Raw genomic sequence first — 14,457 nt, 5'->3', positions numbered from 1 at the left:
CTTCCCCGAGGCTCCCCAGCTCTCTGTGAGCCTGGCAGTGATCTCCACTGACATTACGGTCTTGGTGTTAACACGAGCATATTTTGGTTCTGGCTTCTGGCCTTTTGACTTTCTGATCATGGCCATTTACGCTGAGCTTGGAAGCACTTGTTTCTTCTCTGTTTTACTCGCTCATTGGGGCAGCACTTCCGGCCCCTCCGTGCAGTGTCCTGGTGGGTGCAGACGAGCCCTCCGTGGTGGGGGGAGGTATGGTGGCTGACAGCTCCTCGGACAGGGCAGGCTGTTTCTCTGGGAATTTAAACCAAAGTAATTCTCACTTCTTGTTCTAGCCTTGTTCTAAGCTCAAAATGCTGGAGTGCTTTGGTTGGAGAGTTCTCTTGGCTTCTTTTAGAGGAAGTAAGTACCGCATAGAGCACTGGACCCTTCGCACCTGCTGTGTGTGTCTGTGGGTCTCTGTCTCTGGCTCCTTATTCCAGAAGTTCTTTCAGCAAGAGTGTCTGGTTCTGGTGGGAAGGGGCACATGTTCTAAGTATTAGATTTCTGAAAATGCCCTTAGTTACCTGGACTGTTGACTGGTAGCAGATTCTAGATTCTGACTTGTTTTTCCTGAGCCCTGCGGTGCATAGGCGGCCAGTGAGAAGTCTCGTGTTGGTCTGAGTCTCACCGTCTTGTTCCTCTCCAGTAGTCGGACAAGCCAGGGACCAGAGCTGGGCTCATGGTTTGTCTCCTTTCTACCCTGTCTGCCTCTCCCCGAGTTCCAATTTTGAAGATGCGGAGGCTGATTCATCCTGTGGATTCTGTCTGGCTGCTTTCTGCCCCTGGGGTTATAATGTTAGCAGCAGTCCTCTGTTGTGTTCAAAACCGGGGATCAGCTAAGTCACTGAAGTTCTCCAGATGTCACCTCAAAGAGTAGGAGGCGGTCTGGAGCTTTGGCCCGAGGTCGTGGAGCCTGGTGGCCAGATGTGGTCAGCCTGCCATTTCCGGCTCCTTTTCTTTGTATGACTCTTCGGTCTTTGATAGCTTGGAGTGCAGCTGGAGGGAGGAATGGTCCCTGGGACCTTCTGTAGGCCTCTGCAGCGTGGGGGACCTGAGGGAGTTTTAGTGCTGTAGCAACAGGGGAGACAAGCCTCACCCGACTGGGTCTGAGGCCTCTGGACTGTTCTGTATGTTTTCGATTTCCTACTTGCACCTTTCTCCCGAGCGGCTGAGTGTGCTTGGCAGTGGTTTCTTAATTGTCCCCTGTAGTATTCTTTTTAATGCAGTATTGTTCTGCTTTGCTGGCGGAGGGGCAGCTCATTTTGCTCATTGTGGACCTTAACCAGACCTGCCAAGAGCCTTAAGGATGATGTTCGCAGGGTAGGAAGAAGAGGGGAAAAATGAATCAGGTGGAAATATGCTGAAATTCTTCCGAGTTAAGTATTTAATATGGACATTGCAGTGCTCTGTATTTTGAATTAACTTAGGAGCTCTAAATCAAAACTTATTTGAGCTGTCCTCCATTGTCCTGTCCTTCAGGATAGGAAAACCCTTCATTTTCCTAAATGTGGAGATCCCTGTGTCAGACTTTCAACATAAATCATTACGATAGGCCTAGGAACTTGTCCACAATAACGTGGTTTTGACCTAGGATTTTTGCTTTGTCGACCCTTGCTCAAGACAGGTAGGATAAAGAGGTTGTGCTAAATACACTACTTTATGTATAAACACTGTATTAATTAAAAAAAAAAAAAGTTGTAAACGTGATTCCTGGGAGGCAGGGAGCCCCCAGCTGGGGTAGCGTGTGTCTGTGTCGAGCTGAGCGGGCGTGGTGGTGCCCCAGCCCTGCGGGGGGGCGATGTGGTAATGCGTGCTGAGCCACATTTCACTGATGGTCCTGGGAATCGAGGCAAGCAGGCACGTGGTGGCAGGAAGGGAACGGAAGAACTGAGGAAGGAGAAGGTCCGGCGCGGCGGCAGAGAGACAGAGGGTTATTCCACAGGTAAAGGCAGCATAAGCGTCTCCGTGACCCCTCCCCGGGCTTCTGCCATCTGAGTGTGCGGGGACAGTCTGCTGGAGGAGGAGAAAGTCACCGCAGCCTCGGAGAGCTTCTTCAGCAGTGGGCTGTGGAAGGCGGTGGGGACACGTCCGTGATGACAGTCACCTCCAGAGCGGGACGGCCTTCTGCTGCCAAGCAGGCCTCACATACGGAAGGTGGTGGAACGGTCTGGTCTTCAGAGACACTCACGGGAGGGTCCTGAGTTGCAGCCTCAAATGGGCGACTTGACTGCTGCTGGCGGAGGTGGCGTCTGTCATTGTGTGGATGCAGCTGGGGCACCCTTGTGACCTGCTCAGGGGCAAGGGAAGGATGACGCTCTGGGAGCCGGAGGGTGACAACCCTGAGCTGCAGGGGAGGAAAAGTCTCCCTGAACCAGGAAGAAGGAAGGAGAGAAACGGAAATATCATCGCTGGGGCCTGAATATCTGGGACCCCCTGACACCCAGAATTCCTAGGTTGAAATCCTAGCCCCTAAGGTGATGGTCTAAGGAGGCGGGGGCTTTGGCTTCTGTCCTGAGGGTGGAGCCCTCATGAGCGGGGTTAGTGCCCTCCTGAGAGGGACCCCAGAGAGCCACCATGTGTGGTTGGGTGACAAGGGGCGGCTTAGAACCAGGCAGCACCCTCCCCCCGCCCCAGCAGAGGGCAGCCGTGCCGATGCCTTCATCCTGGGCGTTCCAGCCTCCAGACAGGCGAGTGATAAACTTCTGTGTCTAAGCCTCCTGCCCATGGGGCTTCATTACAGCAGCCCGAGCCGACTGAGACTTACGCTGCGGCAACCCTGGGTCGGGAGTAGCCAAGAGGGAGTGGACTAGGGGAGGGAGAGGAGGTCACCGAAGGAGGAGAGCCACCGTGCCTGGGGACCAAAGCCGGAGTGCAGAATGCAAAATCCAAAAGAGGGGAGGGGGACGTGGGGCTGGAGAACTCATCTCACAGGGAGGTGGGGGGTGGGGAGTGGGGGCGGTGTGGGACCCCCCTGCCCCCCGCAGGGCTGCACAGGCTCCAGATGCCCCCCTCCAACTCATGCGCAGCGGGGAGCTGGAGACTGGCATCCACCCCCTGCCGACAGCACCTGACTTTGCTGGGCAGACTGGTGATGCCGGGGACCAGGCCCTCTCTGGGAGGAGGGGTGTGACGTTGGGTGCAGCCACTGAGGCGGGGTGGTGTGGCCAGCAGTGCTCTCGGGATTTGTCTGGTCCTCCAGGGGTGCATGGTCCGTGGTTTCTGCGGGCTGGGTGACAGGGCTCTTGGGGCTCCCCCTGCACCTGTCCTGTGTCCCTGCCTTGGCCCCTTCTGGGAGCTTCCTCCTATGCCCCCAGCAATCTCCATTCCTGCTTACGTTAACCACTGTTGGTTTCTAACAGCCAGAGATGCCCCAGCGACCTCCGTGCGTCAGTGACTTTGCCGTGGCCTTTCTCAGGGTGGGGCTGCCTCGTGTCTTTAGTAATGGCATGGGCGACCGACAAGGCTTCCAAACAAAACCAAATTCTCTGAAGATGGTGTCTTCTGATAAGGAAAAAAAACATCCTTATTAGGATTCAGGGAAGCCGGTGTTTGAGTACAGTCTGGGTGTGTGTGTGTGTTTATCTGGGCTCCTCACCAAAGACGTCATCAGCTGTGCTGTGGACCGAAGGAGTGACTTTTCTGGCCTACACTGTCACATCATACAAGAGTGGGCAAGAGTGGACGTTTGTCGGATGGGGCAGCTGACAGCGGTGCTGACTCTGGGTCCACACTTGCTTTGTGGGCCTGATGCTTGAGCCCCTCGAGAGGGCCGGCATTGAGCTTTTGGGTTGATATTAGACGTGCAGTCGATAAACACCCCTCTTCTGGGCACTTTCTTCCCCACCTTGTGTATCCTGGTGAGAGGATGTGTAGAGCTTCCACTTATCAATGTAAGAGTGATCTTGGTCAATATGCAATCTCATTCAGTTCCTTCTTAAATTAAAGTATGCGTGTGCATATGAGATGCTCTCTTTTCCTGGAAGAAATGCTTTGGGTAACAATTATTCTTTGTTATTTAACTAATAAATAATATGTAGTTTGTGTTGTCTACCTGACTACCTAAATGAGTAATAGGAGGGTTTGCCCGATGGAGTACCTGAAATTCAGCACCTGCTGTGTTTTCTGCTAGGAGGGAGGGACCAGGGGATGTGAACACGTTGGACAGCGCTGTGAGAGAGTCTCACTGAAATGGCAGTGAGTCCTTTCTGAATTCCTGATGCTCATGTGAGAAGACCGGGCTTCTGAATGGAGCCCCAGGACATGGGGGGGGGGGCGGGGACAGGCCAGTGCCCTGTTCTCTGTCCGGGTCTGAAACCAAAGCTGGTGTATCTGGCAGAATCGAGATGCAGAGGCCACTCCCAGGACACAGGGAATCGTCCAGCAGAAGCACTGACCAGCCAGTGAGGTGTCAGGGCCCAGGCATGTGGGTTTCCCTGCGGATGCTGATGTGTCTGAAGCAGGGTGGGCTGGGATTAGGTGACAAGGAGGAGAGGGGAACAGTAGGAGAGTGGTAAGAACTGGGGATAGTGGGCAGCATCTCTAGCTGAGGAAGCCCTGAACCCGGGTCAGGGCCAGGGCTGAGAGGCAGGTTGAAGAACATTCTGGAATCTAACCTCCCAGAGAGGTTAGATAGTGATCCTGACCCTCAGTCCTTGCCCTGAATCTTGACCAGGGCCTCAGGTGCCTACCAATGACCACTGAAGTCTGAGAGGCTGGAGGGATATGGCCCAGAGAGGCGAGCAGCATGCAAAGAAGGTGCTGTCCATCCTGAGGCCACTGTGGGACAGCGTGGGGGCTCAGGCTCTGGATCTCACAGCCTGAGCCCAGGGGCTGAGCCCCAGAGGGGCAGGTGTGGCTACTGCTGGGTCAGCATGAACAGGTTCCATGACCAAGCACAACTGGTGGAGGCAGGCCATGTAGATTTCTGAGAAATATCTTTGCTCAGTGCTCTGACACTTGGTCAGTTTCCAGTAGGCATGATGGAGAATTACTCTCTTAGCATTGGGACCAAGGAAATTCCACCCATGTGCGCCAGAGGCTGGGAAAGTGCCCAGGACAGATCCTAGTGAGGGAAGGAGGTTATGATAACTAGAATACCCTCTGTGAGGTCAGCCTTGGGCGCTCAGGCTTGCTTGCTTCCTAGATCCCCTGGGCCATATCCCACCCTGGCTGCATGCCCTCCCCATTCATTCTGTGGTCCCCACCGGATCCACACTCTCGTCCCCCATTCACTGCATGGTCCCTGCTCCCCTGGCCCCCCACTTGAGGTGTGCCCCCCCCCGGCAGAATCCAGCAGGTGCACCATTGCTCAAAGTGCCACCTGAAGCCTCCTGGGGTCTCCTGCTGTGTCAGTGGGCAACAGGGGCACCGTTACTCCCCTCTTGGTGCTGCTCAGCACTCTGGGCCCTGGTACCTCTGCCCCCTCCTCCTAGCAGAGATGGCTGGTGCATGTGAACCAACCCAGGCAGCCACATCGCAGATGTGGCAGGATCAGGACGCAGCCTGGAGCCAAGAATCTGGAGGCCAGCGTCCAAGGTCCAGCTCTGCTGCTGGAAGGGATGCCTGGGAAGGCTCACCTGAGTCTCTGGGCCTCGCCTTCCTCCTTGAGGACTCAAGGGGAGGACTAGAAAGTGTCTCGGGGCCTGGCGGGTCTGAGTCCCTCTGACAGCAGCCCTCCCAGGCCGACTTTTGTCCCCAGAGGCCTGCAGAGCACCAGTCGCAGCTCCTGTCTTGCCAATCTCCCCCAGCATCCGGAGGGCAGAGGGCTTTTGTTCCCTGCCAGGGCTTGTCATGGATGGACAGATACCCACACTGGCTCAGGTCCCTGGGGACACACCCATCTCAGCAGTGAGCTGCACAGATTTTTCAAACGTGCCTCTCACAGGAGGGATTTCTCACGCTTCTAGTAGAAATAGATTTTGCTTCTCCCCCAGAGTTGGTATTTTTTTTAACCAGGGTCAGATTGTAGGAGACAGATAGCATCACTCGGAGACTTCCAGCCCCAAGGTGGGCTGCGCCGTGAGAACAACAGCTCGGGGGTCCAGAGGCCATGGAATCAGGCCCCGAGCTATTGTTAAAGCTCTCAGCTGCAGGGACGCTGGTCTGGATGGGGAGTCTGGCCAGGGGTCTGCCCACGTGCCAGCATCTTATTCCAGGAGCACCTTGGACCACACTGTAGCTCGTAGCTGTTCTCAAAACTGCCAGTTTTGCCAAGAATGGAAAACAATAGATTTTTTTTTCCTATTTATATGGTCTTGCTCATTAGCATGCACAATACAAAGGCCAGAGTTGCTGAAGCAAAATCAACACGTTCTGATTAATCTGCAGAACTCAACCACGGGCTTGCTCCGAAATTTCTGACCAATAGCGCTCCCTGGCTGAGTCGTTAATTGGAAACAGCCTCAAACAGTAGCAGGGACAGCAACAGAGAGAAGGAGTATCAGAGCACAGACAGCCCGAGAGGAAGTGCCGACAAGAAAGGCGGTGGGCACACTGTTGACGGTGGAGTGGAGCGCATCTGTCTGGACATGCCGGACATGCTCCGGGGCAGGGGGCGGTGCAGGGGCAAATGGGAAAAGGGGAAGCCAGATTTAGAAAACCAGAAACTCGCCTTTGAACATCTGTCTTTGTTTTTAACAAGCACTGTCCTTTCTAGGTTGCCCACCTCTCGGTCTGGAAACCTTAAAAATCACAGACTTCCAGCTTCACGCCTCTACCTCCAAGCGCTACGGCCTCGGGGCACACCGAGGGAGACTCAACATCCAGGTACCAGTGGCACAGGAGGGTTCTGGTGGCTTTGGTTGTTGTTCTGGCCGGAGATGCAGCCCGTGATTCGTTGAGCTTGGGTCGCATGGTGTTGCAACATTAGCCTCACGTGTCCCACCAGGAAGCGCGATGCCTCAGATGCTCGTCCTAGAGAGAGAGCCTGACAGGAGACTCACTCAGGCTATGTGTCTTCTGCAAAAAGCCCTTAGTGCAAAGGCTGCTGGTACCCGGAGCCGGGTCGGCCTGCCTCCACCTGTTGGGCTCTGCCCCTTCATGTCATCTGTCTGGATTGGGCAGGAGGAGGGCGCTGACCCCCAGCCACATCAGCAGCCGGTGGCTTTTGTCCTCTTCCCCTCTACCAGTGCTTCTCACCAGCACCTACACCCCTTCCAGGCTGTTCTGTGGCTCTCCCCAGGTCAGACCTTTCGTGGCTCTCTTGGGCCCAGCACCTCATGTCTTGGCCTCCTTCTCTGAGGCTCAAGGGTCACGCGACCTTGGCCTTCACTATGGTAACGGTCCTGCTCCAGGCAGGCGAGCTCCCCCCTGCGCAGCTGATACACCGCGCAGTTCTTGGCTTCTTGCCTTTCCTCCGGCAGGTCCCCCTGCCGGCCACCCCTTGCCCTCCATCGTGCCAGGCTGCGTAAGTCCTGCAGGATCCGTGAGGATCAACTCCTTGTGCTGCTGTCACATCGTATCATAAACGCAGCCACGTGGGCCACTCGCACTCTTACTCTCTTCCGGCTCTGGAGGACAGAAGCCCCCTGGGACTAAATCACGGTGTGGGCAGGGCCGTGCTCCTTCTGGAGTTGGAGGGGAGGGTCTGGGTCTTTGTCATTTCCAGCTTCTAGAGGTGCCTGCATTCTTCCTAAGCCTCTGGGTCCTTCTGCTTCCCTCTTCCACTTTTAAGGAGCTCGCGATGACACTGGGCCCTTGTGGATGCTCCAGGATCACCTCCCATCTCAAGCAACCTTAATTCCATCTGCAAGCTTCGTTTCCTTTTATCAGATAGCCCAAGTGTTTCCGGGTCCCAGGGTTAGGGAGTTAGCGTCTCTGTTGGGGAGGGGCGCTGTAGCACCGGCCCATGCAGGGGGCCTTTTGCCTCCTGCTCAGCTCCTGCCGTTCCCTCCCTTCCCAGTTCAGCATTTGGTCACCCTCTGTCCTGTGTGTGTCTCGGTATTTCAGCATCTCTCCCGGCTGCTCTGTAATTCCGTGCGCTTCAAACCCTGTCTGCGCATGCGCCGTCTCCTCCAGCTTCCCGGGAGGGACGTGGTCCTTCATCCCTGAGACCTGGGCCGCCTGAGCGCCACGCCAACACCTCATGCTCTCGGCGGTCCCCGAAAGCATGCTGCAGGCGGCTGCTGCGCCGCTGGGGACCGGCAAGGGCGGGCGAGGCCCCTGACCAGGAGCTCGTGGGCTCAGGGGTGTGTGATCCGGGCCCTGGCTCACTGCGCCCGCTCTTCTGCCCTCCGTCCACACTCAGCCCCAGCCACGGAGCCTGAAGCCGCTCAACCGGTTGCACTTTGCCGGCCAGGATTCCGGCAGCATGTTTCTAGAACCAACATTAGCGAAGTCCCAAGTTTGGTTTGTGTAAGTAGGGCTGTTCTTTAATGACAGCTGATAAGAAACTTTGGGCTGTGCACAACTGGACGTTGTGTTTCTCAAGAGGATAAAGTCTCCAGGTTTCACAAGAATGACCCGTAGGGACGTGAGCGCCTGCGGCTCGGTGAACAGGGTCCCGGCTTCCGTGGAAGCTAAGTGAAGCCTCGCGGGGCTGCGTCCCAATGGCTGTGGGCCTGTTTTCCTGCAGCAGTGAGACTTGCTCTCAGCTAACGCCTTGAACGTTCTCTCTGTATGTGCAGTTACCTTTGTTAAAGAGGAAGTGTTCACAGTTACCCGTGCTTTCAGTCAAAATTTGGAAGGCCCTGTTAGTCCTGAATTTGTTGGTGGGGATGGGGGGTCATGTTGTTCCAGTTGGGAATTCGACTCCTGGAGTGGGCGGATGGAGCATGGGGCGGGTGTCATAGTGTGGGGGTCCTAGGCACGTGGAGTTCAGACCTTGGCCTTGACACTTCTGGATTTTGGGGCCTTGGAACTATTATCTTATGGCTCCAAGCTGTCACTGCCTCACCAGAGAAGGAGTCCTAAGAACTCATAGGATTTGTTGAGCAGTGAAGTTAGGTGATTTATAATTTTAAAACATTTGCTGGATCATTTCACTTTTCTGTTTGTAGCTTCTAGGTTCTCTTGGAAACTCCCAGCCAGGCTTGTGTGACTGTCCACTGTCCCCTCTTAATTCTTATGGGGTGCTGTCCCTCCCTGAATGTGGGTGACTTGTTTCCTTGGGTGTTATTTGCCTGCTCCTCCTTGAGCAGAATCCCCAGGTTAGAAGGGGCTTGGCCTCTCCTCTCCCCTCCTCCCAGCCCAGAACGTTGCTCGGCACCCAGGACGTGCCCAGAGGGGTTCAGGTGAAGACCTGCCTTGCCTTTACTGCGCCCCACAGGGCGTCCCCTTGCTGGACCATCATCAGCAGGGAGCAGCTGGCTGGGCTCTCCTTTGGTCCTTGTCATCTTTCCTGGCTACTTCATTCTTTGCCCCAAGGAGGCACAGCCCAGGGAGAAGGCAGGCACCCTGAGCCCAAGTGTGGACAGACCCACCCTCCTGACTTCAGGCAAGAGGAAGTCGGAGAGTCATTGAAAACCTCTTTAGGGCTGTTTGTCCTTATGCGGATTTATTATTTTTCTCCAGTGCCCTACCATTTCCCCAACTGCCCTGAAAACAAAATCTCTGCACGTGCTCTTACAATGTGAGGTAGCTGCTTTGACAGGCCAGCCACTGCCCCCCAACCCTTGGGTGTCCCCCACCCCTGCGGGTGAGGTGGGGTTAACCGCAGAGAGCGGAGTGTTGCCTGTAAGCTGTGTGAGGGCCTTCAGCACGGCCCCCACGGGGACAAAATGACTAGGTCGGGGCTCCTGTTGTGGTTCTAACTTCCCGAATCAGCCCCCATGAAGCCTGATTTTGTCGCCAACAGGTGTTCTAAAACACACCTTCCCACACATGCCGTTTGAAGTGCAGGTTAAAAATATCCTCTCTCCTGGCTTCAGAGTATTTTGTAGGTGTGTCCCGCTAATGGGATTTGATGTGCGAGAAACCTCACGGTGTCAGAATTAGAAACTGTTCAGCTGCCGCGGTTCAGGACGTGAGCGGGGTGGCCCAGCCCCGCAGGCTCGGCCACGGTCCCCGCGCGCCCGGGGCAGGCTTTGCGGCGTGTCCCGGTTCCGCCCACGATCAGCCCAGCGGCTCTAGGCGGGAGGCCCCCTTGTCTGAGGCTTGGTGTCTGCATCAGCGAATCGAGGCCCCGCCACCGGCACTGCCACCTTCTCACAACGTGAGGATCCCCCAGAGTGAAGAAAGAATTGTCTTCAGCGATTTCCAAATGCCGAGTTTGCACCCGTCTGCACCCGAGGGGGCTCGTGTGCGCTATTTCTGGGTGCTTGTGGCTTGATTCCTTTCCCCGCTCGCCCTTGTGCCCGCGGCTTGGCTGCTTCCTCGTTCCTCCCACCCCCTTCCAGCGTGCTGCCTTCACTTGCAGTTTCTTTCTTTTTCTAAGTCCAGTCCTATCACTGTGGCTGTATTCCATTGTTTTAAGCAGCTCATGTTTGTTCTTAAGTGTGCCACGGTTTTTTAGGATTGATTTTTTTTTTTTTAATCTTCCGATTCCATAGATTTTGAGTATTCTGGCTCGAACTCTTAATCTTCCTGTGACCTCGTTTTTCAGAGTGCCCGGACGGAATTTTCCGGAATTGTGTTTGCCGCGTTACAGCAGACGTTCTTTTCTTTGCCTTCGTCCTCTTGAGCGGCTCTGACCATCTCCCGTCTCCAGAGCTTGTACACTACACAGGCTTCTTTCTCATGGGTCTGGAGGCTGGGAAGTCCGAGGTCAAGATGCTGGTGGACTGGGTGTCTGGAGAGGACCTGGCTTCCTGGTTCGTAGATGACCAGCTCCTTCACCTTCTTCTGTGTTCCCAGGTGGTGGAAGGAACTAGGGGCTCCGGAGCCCTCCTTTATAAGGGCTCTAATCCCACTCACAAAGTCTCTACCCTCATGACCTTGTCACTTCCCTGAGACCCTGCCTCCTAAAACCATCGCCTTAGGGCTTGGTTTCGACAGACGAACTTTGAGGGAACAAGCACAGTCAGTCTGTGGCACTCTTTTTTCCTCATTTTAAGCAGAAGAGTTTGGAAGAATAAAAGCACCTTATAACTCCACTTATAACCTCTTTTTTTAACAAGTAGAATTTTACTGATGTTTATTTAATAATATAAGTTTAGAGAAAAAAAAAAAACACAACGCGGTTCACATTTCTTCATGCCGAGGGAAGATAGATCTTTCAGGAATTCCAGGAAGAGATCCAGTTCCGCAGGAGGGCAAAGGCTTGTCCTCACTTGTGACTGTCCTTCCAGCCTACCTGGAATCCTCTAACACCGACCCACTTGGGAGCGCACGCTCTCATCTGGAAACAACCGCGGGCTTCTGCTCTAGGAGCAGCCACAGGCAGAGCAGAACCGAACATCTGAAGTCTCAAAGGGAACGTTTCAGCGGTGAGCTCCACCGTCACTCTTGGATCATCGTTCGCCTCTAGTCGGTCTGAGGAGGTGGCTCTCCACCCAGATGGGTCATTTAATGACAGTTTGTCACATGTCCTCTCCTTGCAGAATCTTCTGAAGACCCCACAAGATTTCCCATGGCTCATAAACTGAACAAAGTGGAGTCCAAGACCGTGCCACTCCCTGAGTGATCCCCCCCCCCCCCGCCCCGTCCCATTGGTACGTTGGCTGCCTTCATTGCTGCAAATCCTTGAGCAAATTAGAGCGGCACTTGCCACTTCAGACCACTGGGTTTCGATTTCCTTCTCAAGACTCTACTCTCACTCTCTTGGTGAGTAGGAGCCTGACATGGACCCGAAGGGCGTGGCTGGAACTCAGGATGTCACCTCGATTTCCTTCCTGGAGCCGGGACTACGAGATAGTCGGTGCAGATCAGAGTTTTGAGGAAAGAGTTGACATTTTGAGGTCACAAGAAAAAACTTGCCACCCTACACCCACAGATGTCTCTGTGGTGCCTGCTCACGGTCCTGTGGCATACTGTGGATCATGTCTTGTCTCACTGGAGTTTGACCCCTGAGAAAAGTTCACAGCTGGTCCCTCTCTCAGGAGAAAATGTTTGGTTATAATGACAGCCTCTGTCCGAGCCATTTCTCAGTGCTGCTGAGAAACCAGCCGCAGCTCCTCTTGGTAGTCCTTACCCTCAAGGAATTCTCTGGAACACCTGGATTCTGATACTAAGATCCACTTCCAATGTTCAGATGATCTTCTTGTACCTGAAATGGGGCGGAAGCCGTGAAGATGGCCGATGCCTGTGGCTTCAGATGCACCCCTCCCCTGCCCTACCCCACCCCAGGAAGGCCTGAAGTTGGTTATGGGACATTGAACCAGGTTTCATTCTGGTGTCCAAGCGGATGTGTGCGGGCCGGTCCTATTGTCTGTCTCTCTGTCACCTTTGGCCCTGAGACACCTGGTGCCCTACTTTGCCCAAATGTGAGGGCCACCTGGGGTAGCACTGTTTGCTCCGGTGTCATCCCGTGTCTACCCAACTCCTGCTTATCACTGGAGTCCTCTGCACCCAGAGTCCTCCGGCCCCATAGCCTGTCTGTCGCACCCAGTCATCTGGCTTCTCTGGGCGCTCGGCCTCCAGGCTATTCTTGGCTCACAATGCTGCTCTAACTCTCCAGGGCCTGGCGGGGAGCTGGGAGTGTGCGAGGTGCACCAGAGGCAGAAGGAATCCTAGTAGGGGTGGCTTCCAAACCGAGGAATGTCCTGCTTGCTCTGATAAAGGGATTTTCTGCTCTGTGTGGCTTTAAGAAGCAGTCTGGGAGACAGTGTTTAGAGGCCAAGATGCTGGAATTTTGGATGTTTGGATTTTTATGGGAATAACAGGACCAAACATTCTAAATCATGAGTCTCTTGGAAAATTGAAAAGGAGAATTTACCAGAATGGTGATAACGCACTGTTCTTATTCTCCAGAAGCTTGTGTCATAAACACCCGAGTGGGAGAAGGGCAAAGAGTAGGAGAACAGGGAAACGAAAGGAAGGGGCCCTTTGGGGCTCCCTGGCCTGGGCACCATAGATTATTAAGGAACCACAGGCCTTTCTGGTTCAGATGTGGATTTTGTTACTTGCTTATGTGAATTTTCTTGACTATTTTATGAAATCTCATGAAATTGATATTTCATTTCATCTTCAATATACCCGGAAGGAAACTCTGTTTTGGAGATAAGGGAATTGAAGTCAGAGGTTAAATGGCCTGCCCCAGCCCCACAGCTAATGAGAGCCGAGCGGAGACTCCCCTTCAAGGTTTCTGGCCGCATTTTCGCCCTTAGTTATCTCCGGTACCCACGAGAAGGTTCAGTGTGTTCTCCTGCTTGTGGCCTCAGCTGGCATCATCCTGGAACTCATTGCCCTAACCACCGGCTTGAGTACCGTTTAGTACCTTCATTGTGGCAGGGCCCAGAGGGGCCCGAGGGTCACCAGCAGTCACGGGCAGGGGCCTCATATCCATTCGCTTGACAGGAGCCAACTGGGCCTCCGCAGATACTGACTCCTGGGGGGCGGGCCCTCTGGGTGGTCTGTCCTGCCCCGCGCAGGCTGGCCTGGCTGTCTCGGGGATGTGGACGGGGTGGGGAGCAGTCGGTGTTCTGGGCCTCCTAACAGTGCGCAGGTGGAGAAGCCTGCGTGAGGAGGGGACGGTAGAGAGGGACGGAGACAGGAGAAGAGAGAAGAGAAAGATCAGAGCAGACACTTCCATGGACCGGGGGACACGTCGACTGATTGATTTCACGAACACAAACCACCTCCGGTGGGAGCAAGAATAGAAACGGTCCTCATAGTTGAGCAAATATTTAGGGAGGACCTGCCATGAGCTGGGCCTTGTCTAGGTGCTCGGGATACTTCAGAGACCCAACGGACACAGATCCTTGCCCTCCAAGAGCTTCCATGCTAGTGGGGGAGGCACATGAAAGCAGGGAATGTAATAAAATAGAGCTTTTCTAGCAGCAGAAGGTGGTGAGTGTTATGGAGAGAAAACACACCAAATTTAGAGCTGGCAGTGGGGGTCAGGAGGGCAGGCTCTGGGGAGGGGATGGGCTGTCGTTAAAGGCATGCATGGGTGGCTTCATTGAGGAGTCGGTCCTGAGGCTGAGTTGGCTTAAAGGAGGTCATCAGGGAGTCAGGCAGCTGTGGGAGGAGACCTCCAGGCAGTGGGAATGTCTTGAGCAAACGTCCTGTGGTGACTGCCTGTGTGGCGCTCCCCTGGAGGAGCAGGAGGCTGCTGTGGCTAGAGCAGGGTGAGCCTTGCCAGGGAGGAGCAGTAGAAGGGCTTTGCCTTTGACTTTTGTTCTTAGGTCAGTCGGGGGAGCCTGGCAAGTTGCTGGGTGCAGGAATGACATGCCTTGATTTCCAGGTGAGAAGGACAAACCCAGTTGCTCTGTTGACTTAGGGGATCAGTGTGGAAGCAGGGAGGCCTGTTGGGGCGTGGCTTCAGCACCCCAGATGGCGGCGGTGGTGGGAGGTGGTTATACTTCGGCTGTTTTGAAAGCAGGA

General features: G+C 54.6%; 1 protein-coding gene across 1 annotated transcript in view; it reads left to right on the top strand.

The window, feature by feature from the left end:
- CPXM2 (carboxypeptidase X, M14 family member 2) overlaps positions 1-14,457 on the top strand; it is a 125,253-nt gene that overhangs the window by 25,320 nt on the left and 85,476 nt on the right. Inside the window, exon 3 of the mRNA XM_032312218.1 lies at positions 6,692-6,801. Within this exon, the coding sequence (XP_032168109.1) occupies positions 6,692-6,801 (110 nt within the window). The remainder of the gene's footprint in view (positions 1-6,691; positions 6,802-14,457) is intronic.

The sequence above is a fragment of the Mustela erminea genome, chromosome 14, assembly GCF_009829155.1.
Source record: "Mustela erminea isolate mMusErm1 chromosome 14, mMusErm1.Pri, whole genome shotgun sequence".
Classification (NCBI taxonomy): Eukaryota; Metazoa; Chordata; class Mammalia; order Carnivora; family Mustelidae; genus Mustela; species Mustela erminea.
Note: the sequence above shows the minus strand (reverse complement) of the source record. Positions and strands in the feature narration are given on the sequence as shown.